Raw genomic sequence first — 13487 nt, 5'->3', positions numbered from 1 at the left:
ATTATAGGCATCACAGCAGTGTACAGAAACAAGTACAGTTCATGTATTTATTGACTTTGGTCAAGTTTGGTTTAGGAAGTGTTTCAGAGGTTCCTATCACTGACCTCTTTCTTCATGCATGTGTAGGTGAGAATTGACAAGGGGTGTTGGATTCTGTTCTGGTCCCACTCAGACAGAGCCAGGGAGGCTCACATTACACTGACTCTGACAGTGTGTGGTTTTAAATAGAGTGGTTGTCAACTCCTCCCTGCACAAATCCATCTATTTTGGTGGCAGCGTGTAGGGGGAGGGACAGATAAGTAGATGGACTAGAGATCAGTGTCTAGCCTTGGCCTATACGGCTGGTAGTGCATATGCTCTGGCTGCATCAGTATGATGAATTTGTAAAAACATGTTTTGTAGATGATCCAGTAGCTCAGAATAATAGTAGTATGAAGACCAATAGTCTGAGGCCTTGCTGGTGAGCCCTACATGCTGCAGTGTTCATCACACCTCACAATATGAAAGTGTTGGAGAGAACGCACAATGAAGTGATGATTTAGCTATTATTAGAGCAAAAAACGGTGTCCTGAGGGAGGCAAAAGGTCATGGGGTCATTGAAATTGAAAGGATTTATCCCCTTAGGACACTGAATGTGCTCAGCAAATTTCATGGCAATCTTCCCATTAGATCATAAGATATCCCAGGCCAAACTCTCTGTGCAGCACATCAGTCTCATGCTCTGTATTGGAACTATGTTAAATTGCATCGTCCCTATCCATTAAATAAATTAGATTCAATTTGGACAATTGATGCGCCATTGATGTCCAATGCCAAAGTGTAAATGCAGGAAGTAGGCTATCCTTTATGTAGCAAGGTGGGGAGTACCTTTTTATATAGTCAAACAGTATTCGAAACCCCATCCCCCAACACCTTTCTGACTTTGGAATTGGGCAAGCTGTGTCTGAAAATTTTTGTAACTTTCCCAATCAGACAATCTCATCCACACAGCAACTGACCAGGTGCAGAGGTGAAAGGGTATCCAGGATTTCAACTTCTCTCTCAAACTCTCTTATTTTTTTCTTCACACTTCTTGTGTCCATTTCCATATGCACATGTGGGTGCAACACCATAGATGCCTTTGAGGAGGGAGCAAACTTTGAACTTTGAACAAATATTATCATCATCAGAGCTAGATCATATAGAGAAGCTGTAATTTCTTAATATATAAGCATCTGTGTACTTACAAGGCTGAGTTCATGGAGCAATACAGGAAAATGCTGGAAGCCAAGGTTTTATATTTAGAAAAGAGGGATTTAGAAATTGATAAACTCATGCAGAGTATATTACTGATGAAAACAAAGACAAAGAGACAAAAGAGGAAAAAAGTGAGGGGATAAAAATAAAAAGTTTGACTGAAGATTCTGAAAGTATTTCAGGAAAGGTTCCCACACCTTTTGGAACTTTTTGTTTGAGTTACAAACTGAGCTTGGGTAGGTGGGGCAGCATCCCTCCACCTTAGTAAGACTGTACACCCAGCCAAAAGAGAGGCGAAGGACAATGTGCAGCATTTTATTGGAGTCACGCACGTGTCTTCCTCTCCAGTGGTGCCAAAAGGGGCAACCAGAGGGTTAGGTTCCATGTCAGAATCAAAGATGCGGGATAAGGTTTGGAAAATGTCTTTCCATGTCCAGAACATGTGAAGAATCACCTCTTTTACATTTGTCACAGCAGTGATTCACATCTGGGTAAATATGAGATAGTTAGACTTTAGACACATGGGCCCTGTGCATGACCTTAAACTGTATCAGACAGTGACAGGCACAGAGGGATGTTGAATTAATCAGCTTGAAGATTGAATCATCAAACATCATGTGACAATGAAAGGTTTAAATCCTGCCACTAGGCTATTTTAATTTTGCCGAGGGGGACACAGTCCTGCCAGCTTGTCATACATAACAGATATTAGACCTTTGTGTGACGGGTGTAAGCAAAGAAACACATCAGCGGTGTTCCTATCAGGTGTCTCAGGAAAATGTGGTATCTGAAAGTGGACAAAGTGTCTGGTCGATAAAAAGATCTTTAAAGCGCTTGATACCCATTCTGTGCCATTCTAGAAGTGCAGAATCATGTAAAGAGGGTTGACAGAGATGATTGGATAAAATATAATGTGAGAGAAAAAAAAACACAGAAACCAAAGTGTTTTCTGTACTAATCCCATATTCTCATGGTGTGCCTGATAACAGAATTATCAACTGATTTAGTTGAAGGAAGAGGGAGTGAGGATCAAAGCATGGTTGAAATGGAAAAGTTTTTTGACAGAATTCAACTCCATTGCTGCCCATGATGGACAGTTACTTTGCTTATGAAAGTGTGACAAAATGTAAGACAGCATATATTAGCCACCCAGTAATAAAATTGGAAATTAGGCCCCCGTCTCTTTTAGATTTTTGAAGATGGACTTTATTTAGTCAAGGGCGCTTACTCTTATGTAGAACGATATAACTGAGTCTAGTGAGTCAAAAAAAGGATTGAGGAAATGAAGGTTGGTATGGATTGAAAAATGTAAGAAACCTGGGATGTAGATAGGGATGACCACTGCATTAGGCACTGTTTCACTTGATTTAACAGAGTAATGAAATTTTCTCCAAAAAGACATGTATGTTGCCTTGTAACTTTAATACCAAGGTAAATAAATTGATTTTACAATCTTAAAAGGGAGGTTGTAAGATGTAAGCGCTTCTGTATTTACTGTTCACTTTTGTGTAAATTTAGTTTGTATCCTGAGAACTGGCTAAATTGGCTTAGCAATAAAAGCAAGAAGGGTAAGGAGGTATCCGGGTTTGATATAAAAAAAACAAATGATCATCTGCATAGAGGGATACTTTGTGTTTTGTTCTTAGTGTTTCAGTTGTCTAGCATTAACTACACCTTAATCACAGTTTTTGACCATGATCTTTCATGATCTTTCCCTAACCTTAAGAATACTGTATTTGCCTTTCATGCACATTTTGGAATAAAACATTTAAAAACCTTGGCATCGAACCTTTAAAACCTTTGTTATTGAACATAATCCAAGGTTTTGCAGAATAAAAGATAAAGATAAAGAGTTGGATATCTTGTGTGTAAATTTTGACCTGAAGATGGCAGAACAATGCTTCCAAAGGGGAATGGATTCGTTGAGATGGTGCTAGAATTCAGGAGGTCACCAAAAGTATTGGGATTTATCCTCTGACAACCATGAATATACAAGGAAAAATTCTAGAAATTCAACCATTCATTTTCAAGATACATCATCCTGCTTTGCAGGGTTGGTCTAAGGGAAATGTTGGATCCATGATACAACATCCAGAGTATAGTAGGAAGGTCTGGCTAGTACAATCATCCTCCCCCTCTCTCTTACAATATATGGTCATCATTGCCTGGGCCTACCTCTGCTGTGGTACTCTCCGAAGTTAAGCTTGAACATTTGTTCTAAAGTTAAACTTAAATATTTGATGATGATGGAAAAGCTAGCATGCTCCACTCCTTCCTTATACCCCTCTCCAATCACTCCCCTCTTCTCTGAGCAACTTACTTATGGATAGTGCAGGCCTTCCCAGCAGCATTTGCCCCTGTCAGTCAACCTGACTGCCCCCCTTCTTATCAGCTTACCCCATAGGTTGGTCTCACTCTTTTTCTGTCGCTCTCACATTAGTCCTGTTTGTGTCTCTGTTGACCAGTTACTGACTGCTCTCCTCTCAGCTGTTTATTGCAGCCAACTGATCATTCAAGTGCTGGACTAAGAGACACCTGTCTTGTTGTGGTCCCAGATTCAAAGCGAGGACACCTGCTTTTCCAAGGATCATTTTTGCCAGGAGTTTGGAACAAGTGTCTGGATCTCATCTTGGAATATCTTCTCTACACTGGACCTTGTCTATTGGAGGCCATTATAATTGGTGCATTCCCTACTGTAGCAGTCTGAGTGTGTGTACGTACAAGTGGGTTTGAATTTGTGAAGGGGGACAAATAGGCTAAGACCTGCAGTGCTGGACTCCTGCAGTGATTGCAGGGTAATTCCTCACTAGTTGGCCCAGTCTTGGCTGTAAACATGGCATCGTTGAGAAGTTTTATTCTTGCGCTGCTGCTGGCGCTGCTATGCTCCTTCCACACCCCACTGGCTCCCACTGCCAAGGCACAGGATCTGCCATTCCGCTCCGAGCAAGGCCTGGTGGCTGATGATGACGACGACGATGATGATCATGACGACGACGACGACGATGATGATGATCACGATGATGATGATGATGATGATGACGACGACGATGATGATGATGATGATGACGACGATGATGATGATGACGACGATGATGATGACGACGACGATGATGATGATGACGATGATGATGACGACGACGATGATGACGACGATGATGATGACGACGACGACGATGACGATGATGATGACGACGACGACGACGATGATGATGACGATGATGATGATGACGACGACGACGACGACGATGATGATGATGATGATCATGAAGGTCAGTCACTTTAAATATGCAGTAGTTTTTGTTTACTACTCCTAGTTTTTAGTGGTAATTGTTTATATGCATGTTTTTTATATGTTCTTAGGTGTATATGTTCAATTTGTGTCTTTCTGTACTATCATATATGCAGACATATGTACCTGATGCATACTGCAGGCTATGTACTGTCTAAGCATCAGAGGTCCCTGACCTTTGAATTTGAATGACATTATGCTGTTTGTTCCAGGTTGGGTTGCGATTGGCTGTTCAAATTGCCAAAACACAGCTCAGGAAACAAAGTAGATCACAGTTCTGATGCAGCGATGTTACTGTTGTATTTAAAGTGTCAGTGATGGCTGATGCTTTGACAATTTGCGATGCGTATTAGTTACAAAAGTGTGCATGCACATTACAGGGCAGTGTGCGAAAGGGGAGGAGCTAAGCCAAACATTAGCCACTCCCCTCTCGTTAATATTCTTGCAACCTCATCATCTCTTTGTCAGTTCTTACTTTAATGTCCCAGAACTCAGGTAATCAAAGTCCCTCCTCCACCCCTTTCCAGCTGTCCATTTCCTTTGCTGTCTCTGACACTGTGTTCTTTTCCCTGCTTAACTAGAGTTATGAGCACTCTGAGAAAATTGAACTGGCCCATCTGAAGTCCAACTGTCCGAAGTCCTTCGCACAGTACACTAGATATGAACTTGGGGACTGCAGAAGCATTGATTTGAGAGAGAGAAAGAACAAAAAAACTATTTCACACAAACCAAGCCTGACTTGGAAGTCAGTCATTGGGGTCATTAGTCTGAGATCTTTTGATTTGTGTTTCATTTGAAAGAATGATTTTCCTACTACTACTTCCTTTCTCATTTGTTTTGGATCAGACTGACCTGCATTTGTGTCTTTATGTGAACCTACAGAGAAAGAAAGAGAGACAGTGATATCAGAGTTCTAGATAAACAGACAGAGGGAAATTAAAGCGTGAGGGGAGGTGCAGGAGGGCCACTACCAAAATTAATTCATTTAAAAGCTTAGAGTACCAACAGATGTAAAGTTTCTCTCTTTCTCAATATCTCTCAATCTCTTTCTTTCTCTGTGGAGCATTGCCACTGTCTGTTGAAGAAGCATGTCATGAACAGAAAAGTCTGATGTGTGCACTTGTACAATTGCTGAACACAAATAAGATAATAGAATCATTTTCAATGTATCTGAACAGTGTAATAATCACACCTCTTTTTATTTCCTAAAATGGGGATGTTCCAAACCATTAGATAAAATAATAACTTTTGATGCACATTTCAATAGCTTACTTTAATGATGAATATTTGTTTAGAATTGTATGCAATTTTCCTTACTTTTCGATGCTTATTTGGCACTCTGATAATTAAAAACAAATATTTGAGTCATTTTTTAAACCAAGCTGAACAGATGTATAATTCCTCATTTGTTATGAAATGTTACAACAGTGGATTTGCTGTGCATTTTTCAGGAAGAGAGTGTTTGGGAAAAGAGAGAAACATCTCTTTCTATAGAAGAAGTAAATGAGTTTCAGCTCTGTCAAATATCAAATTGTTAAGAGATGAAATGGTTGTTCTTTGGTTGGTTATTGCTTTTTTTTCTTCTTGTTTGACAGAAATGTGATTTTGTAATGACTGTGAACATGTGTAGCAAATTTGACAATCACCACTGTCCATATGTCTTTACTCTTACTTTCATTCATTAAATAAATCAAATGATCATAAACGGCATAACTGCAAATCTGTTACCAAAGGCAGACAATTTGTATTAGAACTGTTAGAATGCACAGAGAGCGCCATTACTTTTATCAAATATGTTTGGTCATAATACCTGTACAAGGACCAGAGTGTCAGACATTTGAAACGTGTGAGTACCTGTTCTGCCCACAGCATGTTCTATATGAAGTGTGTTTTATAAATGCTTGTCTGAAGATTACAGTAGGGGAAGGGAGGGGGGGCATTGGTTTGGTTTGGTGATTTAAAAAATGAAAAACACATTCCCAACACCTTTAAGTCAGCCTGTTAAAGTAATAGAAACCGAAAATTGATATGATCAAACAATACTTCCAATTGTTACTGGTGAATACAAACGTAATAACATTCAAATTGTGTACTTTGCAACATATATGTATTGTAAACTGGTGACCAGTGGTGGAATATAGGTACTTTTACTAAAATGCTGTACATTTGCAAATACTTCAATCTTTTGCTACACTAGACTCCATTTATCTGACAGCAGTAAATGGACTGCATTTATGTAGCACTTTTCTAGTCTACTGACCACTGAAAGTACTTTACAACACTTGCCAACATTCTTCCATTCACACACACATTTATACACTGATGGCAGAGGCTGCCATGCAAGGTGCCAACCTGCTCATCAGGAGCGATATAGTGTTTTTTATCCAAAGTACTTTACATTGTTTCTAATTATCACTCACACAAATTTGGGGTTCAGTATCTTTCCCAAGGACACTTCAACATGCTGGGGATCGGACCACCAACCTTCTGATTGGTGGTCTGGTGGACGACCTACTCTACCGCCCCAGTCACAGTCGCCCCTTCTGTGTTCACTTATTACCTTACAAATTCAATTTTGACATACCATAGTGTCAGCTTTTATAAAAAGTGATACAGTGATATATATTTAACTACCCAGCAGAATATAAAATAGTTAAAATGTTCTCACCACTTGTAACATTAAAATGCTACTTACAGGTTAATGCATTAGTAATAATTATAATTAATAATATACAATAACATAACATCAACAGACACCAATCTGCTGCATAATGAGTACTTTTATACTTTTAATACTTCCATACATTTGAATTTTGATTTTTTTAATTCAGGACTTTTCCTTGTAAGTCAGTATATCTACATTGTGCTATTTCTCCTATCACTAAAGTAAGGGATCTGAATATGTCTGTCACCACTGCTGGTCTCAATGAGTTTGGTTTAAGTTGAACATGAACTTAAACTGAAAATGTATTCCAAATGACCACATCAAGTCAAATGCAGCACCTAGTTTTTGTGTGTTGGCCCAGTTCTATTTAATGACTCCTCTCTGGTTGTACATTGTGGTGGAGTCGTTTCTCTACATCTAGACCACAATCTACAGTGTCTGTGGTAACACCTCTGACTTTGTCAACAACAAAGTTTCACAAATGTATTTGTTAGAGGACTAATTGTATGTACAATGTTCTATTTTTTGGCTACTCAGTATACATAACCATACACTTTCAGTTTATAATTCACACCTTAGAGGAGAGAAATGGGCCTATAGTCAAGATGTAAGTTTATTGTCAGAATTCTGAGGAAAATGAGAAAAGAATTATGATTTTGAGATTAATCTCAGAATTATGACTTTATTGTAAGAATTTGGATTTTTTTTCAGGTGTATGACTTTAATTGTATAATTCAGGCATTTCTACTAAATTTTTCAATTTCAAGGATTTTTTTCCATGAGAAGTTGTAAATCTAACAACTCTTCTTTTAAATATAGACTTAACTGTAGGTATTTCCATCATTATCCTAGCAAAGATTATTATTACTTAAACTTTCAGCCATTTCTCTGTGATGTTGTAGGTGAAAATACAATTTGCAAAAAAATTAGTAAATATACTGAATCACAAAAAGGTTTATTGCTGATTTTTGATTTGAGTCTCAGAAATCACAGTGGAGCCCAAGTAAAGAGACATGTCATGTCAATATCTTTTATATTCTGGCTTTGTATAGACTTCATTTATCTTTCATAAATGTAGTCTAGATTTTAAGTTACTCCAAAATGACTGTAACATCTAACTGACAGGCTTTATTTCACTTTATGTTCACATTATCAATGATTGAGCATATATTTTGATTTATCGTTGTTGAAGTGTCTGTTGAAGTATTTTATTTTAAAAGTTATATATTTATTATCAATATTATGTGCAGATGATGATGGCGACGACGATGATGACGAAGACGATGATGACGAAGACGATGAAGACGATGATGACGATGATGACGATGATGACGACGATGACGAGGAACATGACGACGAACATGACGATCATGAAGGTTATCACAAGGGCTCTCTGTGCTCATATTGTGACTTCTGTGAGGTATGTCTGATTAAGAAACATGCACAAATGTCATATCATCAGTGTTGGAGACATAAATCGTAAATTTCCTCAAAATTATATTAAAGAAACTGCATATAGTCATCACAGGTCAAGTGGCTGCAGTCAGGAAACTAGAGACCTTCACAAAATTCTGTCAGTAAAACAAACATCACAATTTTTAGCAATGGGAACCAACTGTGCTAAGATTTCTTTCATTACATATTGAAGTGGAGGTATTACATATACACAATCCTGCACTTTACATATGTCCTCTCTAAGGCTGTGTAGGTTCTGTTATGTATAACCCTTTCTGATGCTGCCCTCTCCTTTCAGCACTGTGACAGCTGTGATAAATGTCCTTGTGAAGAGGGAGACAAGTCTGAACACTGTGATGAATGCAAGGTGAGAAAATACGCATTACATCACATTCGACTTGGCCAGTACATTCTCCCATGTAAACCCAAAGTAAAGGAAAATCTTAATCAGCTATGTTTTTTGATACATGTACATATTAAAGTGATGTGCTTCTGCCTGTGGCACACTTCATATAGATCACAAATGCTGTTATTAATGTGATTCTATATATGAGGCTAATTTGATGATTGCTGTTTTTGTCCAAAAGGAATAAAATTAATCTACAGTATATCAAAGAATATATTAATTAAATACACTCACCAAGCACTTTATTAGGAACACATGTGCAGTCTAATGCAATCCAGTACAACAGCTCTGCCATAAATTCTACTTTTACAAAGCTTATACATTTTCAGTTTTTATTGACATTTTCAGAAAGGTGATAATTCTACTTTATGTTATTATTGAGGTCATAGTGGGTAGTGGTGGTGCACTGGAGTGCATTATATTGAGAAGTATTCCTTACATTTTGTCCACCTCATTAACATACATAAGGAGGGATTGCGCATGTTTCTAATAAAGTGCTCCGTGAGTGTATGTATAAACCATAATCACATCAAAATGACTAATGGCTAATATACAGTATATATTTTTAAATTAATATTATTTTGATGGCTATCATTACTAAAAGGTAAAGTAAAACTTTGGTTTGACCTGTGTGGCAAGATATCAAAACCACCATACAGATATCAGAATCCCTTTTATATGAGCATTATATTCATGGTCTCCAGAGGATGATTCTTAATGTCTCATAGATGACCTCTTGACATTTGTCTATTGGACCATAATCAGGGCATAATTCCCTCTCTTCCCCTGACCAACTTTTTGATCAGACTTGTGTGACACTCTGACTTTTCCCATCATGCCACCAGCAGGTTGACATTTTTGGTTCTGAGTGAAATATTTAAACAAATATGGGATGGATTACAATGAAATTTGGTGCAGACATTCATGTTCCCCTTCACAATAAGTTGTAATGACTTTGGTGATCATCTTACTTTTCATCTAGCTCCATCTCAGGTCAAAATGTATACAATAATATATATAAATTAATAAATATTAATACCTGCTAAACTAATTTGACTTTGTTATACTGTGTTTCCTGCTAATTAGCAAATGTTAGCAGGATAAACTGAGATGGTGACCATGGTAAACATTTCCTGCTACAGATGAGTGTGTTAACAGTAGTATAAACTCCCAGAACCATGAGCGTGGCTGTAGACTTGTTGAAAAATAAACAGCTTGAGGCCTTTTGACGTTTGACTCCTTAAAGCCCAGGAATGCTAACCTAAACAACTTGGTTTGAAAGCCATGCTTGAAAAACCACACAAATACATATTATAATGCAGAATAAGCCAGTAACACCACCACCAAAATTACACGAAACTAAAAAAAAGTGGGTTCAAAATCACAAAAGCAAAGTATAACCGTATAGCAGCTTTCACTTTTCGTCTGATTTAAAGACCTAAATCATCCAACATCCAAGTCAAACTGTGTCATGCCTATGGATGATTATGATCATTAGGTCATTTTGGCCATCAGTCAGTCTGTCCAACACTGGTTCAGAGCAAGATATCTTGACAACTACTGACCATAAAATTTGCTACTTGGATATTTTTAGCCCCAGTTGAAGAGGTAAATTAACTTTGATGACCCCTGACTTTTCCTCTAGTATCACTGTCAGGTCAAAAATTCCCCTTCACCAACACCTTGTGCCATGATAAGGTATCTCCAAATCTAATGTCTGTTTTACATGATATTTTCTGTGAATATTCATGAGCATAAGAGGTGGAAAGTAAATACTTTGGGTGACCCCTGCGACCTTTCCTCAAAAAAGGACACTGTTCACGCTATCCACTATGTGGACCTGAGTATTGCAAGAGCCATGAAAATTGTCTGTTTACTGTGATGTCTAAGCAGTCACTAGACTTTCAATGCTGTGAGTCATCATTTGGCTTGATGCCTTACAAACTACACACAATTTAAATGTAAAATTTAAGCCAGTTTACAAGTCTTAATCAGCACAGGGTGAGGAACTCTGTCCAGACACATTCATCTTCAACCAAACTTATACACAAAGCAGCCTAGACTTGTTGCTGTTTCCAAATATCACCCAATAGCTGGTTCCATTTAGATACAGATATCCTAAATATTTAAACAGTTCTCTTTCAAGGCCATTTTGGCTGCCTATGGTGCACATTATCCTTTCTTAATCATTCAAATTTACATATTCATATACACATATTTTCATTCATGTTGAAGCTCATGACAGCCAGCAAAAATATATATGTGATAATAATAATAAGACAAAGAGTAGGTTAAGATTGAGAGATACTAAGGGAAAAACTCACTAAATAAAAATAGTGAGATCCTAAGTCATAGTTATGTCAAAAAATGGCTTTTTATTTTTTTAAAAAAGTGATTTGTTTTATTTGGCAGTGTAGTTTCAGCAGGTTGGAAACAGACAGTTGTGGATGAGGCTTCTTGTGATACAATGACACTGTTTACATTCATCGCTCTTGTCTGTATTCATTACTGGCCTTGTTTCTGTCTTGTTCACAGATGTGCGGTTACTGCCATGTGTGTCCTGCTTGCCAAACTCTTTGCCAGCCTGGTGAGTCAATGCTGAGCTGCTACAGTGAGAAAAACAAAATCTCACAATATTCTGTCAGAAAAGGAAAGTTTCCTTGCTGCTCATTTTAACTGGTCACTCCTGTTATACAAAGAGAAGCTTTCAACTGGTGACTCCTAAGTGGAGAATTTTTTCTCTAATCCAGCAGCAGAGTGGACTAAATCTTGCTTTGTTGTGTTTATAAATGAACAACAATCTTAGAGGAAGTAATACTTGATCCCCTCAATCAAATAATTATGCTTAGATTTCTACAGTGGAGTGTTATATTACAAAACTGCAAGGCGACACTGTTTGTTAACATAGACTTTACTGTGTCTCTTTTCTTCAGGAGGTTTTCTTGATGAAGTGACTGGATCAATCTACAAGTAGGTCTTATTTCCACTTAACTGTAACCCCATCCAGTTTATGAACCACAGTCTGTAACCCCTGTTTGTATCTCCATCCACAGGACTGTAGCTGATATCTTTGAAGATGATGAAGAAAACTGAACCCAACCAAATGTTGCCACCATGTGGCCAAACTAATGTTTCATCTTCACATCTGATTTTCATTGTTATTTTTGTCTTTTTCCTTGAGAACATGATGACTGAATAGAAATTGTTAAAAGAATAACTTGATATGTCTGTGTACTGTTGTTAAACAACAAACCTAAGTCGTAATTTTAAGGAAAATGATGTATTTGAAATCATATTTGTGCTACTCAAACACAACGGGATGTTAAATAAAAAGAGGGGACATTTTCACTGATTGATTTATTGGTTATGAAATGCTCACTACACTAAAAATATGAGGTTCTCTGTTCAGTGTCAAAGTTAAGCTAAAAGACTTGCAACTTGACTTTGACTGTAAAGGATAGGTTCACATTTTTTCAAGTCTGCATTAAAACCATATTGCCATGTCCATCTATACACTGAAAGAGTTATTGGTCTCTGTAGTTGTTGCACCTGTCTATACTGGCCATGAAGAGGTCCCTTCCTAATGCGATTCCAATGTAAGTGATGGAGAACAAAATCTACAGACCCTGTTCTGTGCAAAAATGCATTCTAATGTTTAGCTGAGGCTAATGTGAGGCTTCAGCAGACCAAGTTTAACAGTTTAAGTGGTTATTTTCAAAAGTTAAAGTCTTTTTAGTTCAAAATTCCCTGTTTGTTACTCATTATTTCATGATTACCTCACCATTACTCACTCTTGTTTGTCCAGTTCAATTCCCGGACCAGCAGGATTAATCTGGGTGGGGAAAGTGAAAAAGTAGTGCTTGTGACCCGTGATGTGTCCTTTAGCAAGTACTGAGCAGCAGTGTGAATGTGTGTCACTGATATGATGTGATCTGATATGAGGTGTGGTCAGGGCGTTCCTGCAGAGAGAGTTGGGCTCTCAGTGAATGAATAAAGCTTAATAAAAAAGACGGGTAATCGTGAAGTATGATGTGCCACTTTACTTGAGGAGAACAAAAAGGGTAAGTAATAGTAAGTAAATAGTACTATAATAGTAATATTCTTGAAGTAATGAGGGGTTACTTTGTAACTACATAGTATGATGCATTACTTGAGGGGTACAAAATGAGTAACTTATGTTTAAGTAACTAGTAATGAATAAGTAGTTACTAGTTTTGTGCAGATCAGCAGCTGATTGATTAGGAATGACTCATGAAGAAAGTGGTCATTATGATCAATTTACAGATATGTGACTATCAACTAATCATTACCTAATGATACACTAATATCTTCCAGTCTGCTCTCTTACTCATCGTTACCTAATATACAGTCCTACATTCAGAGTTGCTCAGGAACTGCTTGTTAGTGATTCATCAATTATCAGTTTGTCATGATTT

General features: G+C 37.6%; 1 protein-coding gene across 1 annotated transcript; it reads left to right on the top strand.

Moving 5' to 3' along the window:
• Positions 1-3561: 3561 nt before the first annotated feature.
• Positions 3562-12399, top strand: LOC121884341 (sarcoplasmic reticulum histidine-rich calcium-binding protein). The gene is made up of 6 exons (XM_042393109.1): positions 3562-4505; positions 8441-8610; positions 8944-9012; positions 11587-11638; positions 11985-12021; positions 12105-12399. The coding sequence occupies exons 1-6, from the start codon at positions 4070-4072 to the stop codon at positions 12142-12144; spliced, it is 804 nt and encodes a 267-aa protein (XP_042249043.1). The 5' UTR covers positions 3562-4069; the 3' UTR covers positions 12145-12399.
• The last annotated feature ends 1088 nt before the right edge of the window (positions 12400-13487 follow it).

This window comes from Thunnus maccoyii, chromosome 18, assembly GCF_910596095.1.
Source record: "Thunnus maccoyii chromosome 18, fThuMac1.1, whole genome shotgun sequence".
NCBI classification, from domain to species: domain Eukaryota; kingdom Metazoa; phylum Chordata; class Actinopteri; order Scombriformes; family Scombridae; genus Thunnus; species Thunnus maccoyii.
This window is presented reverse-complemented; position numbering and strand designations above follow the sequence as displayed.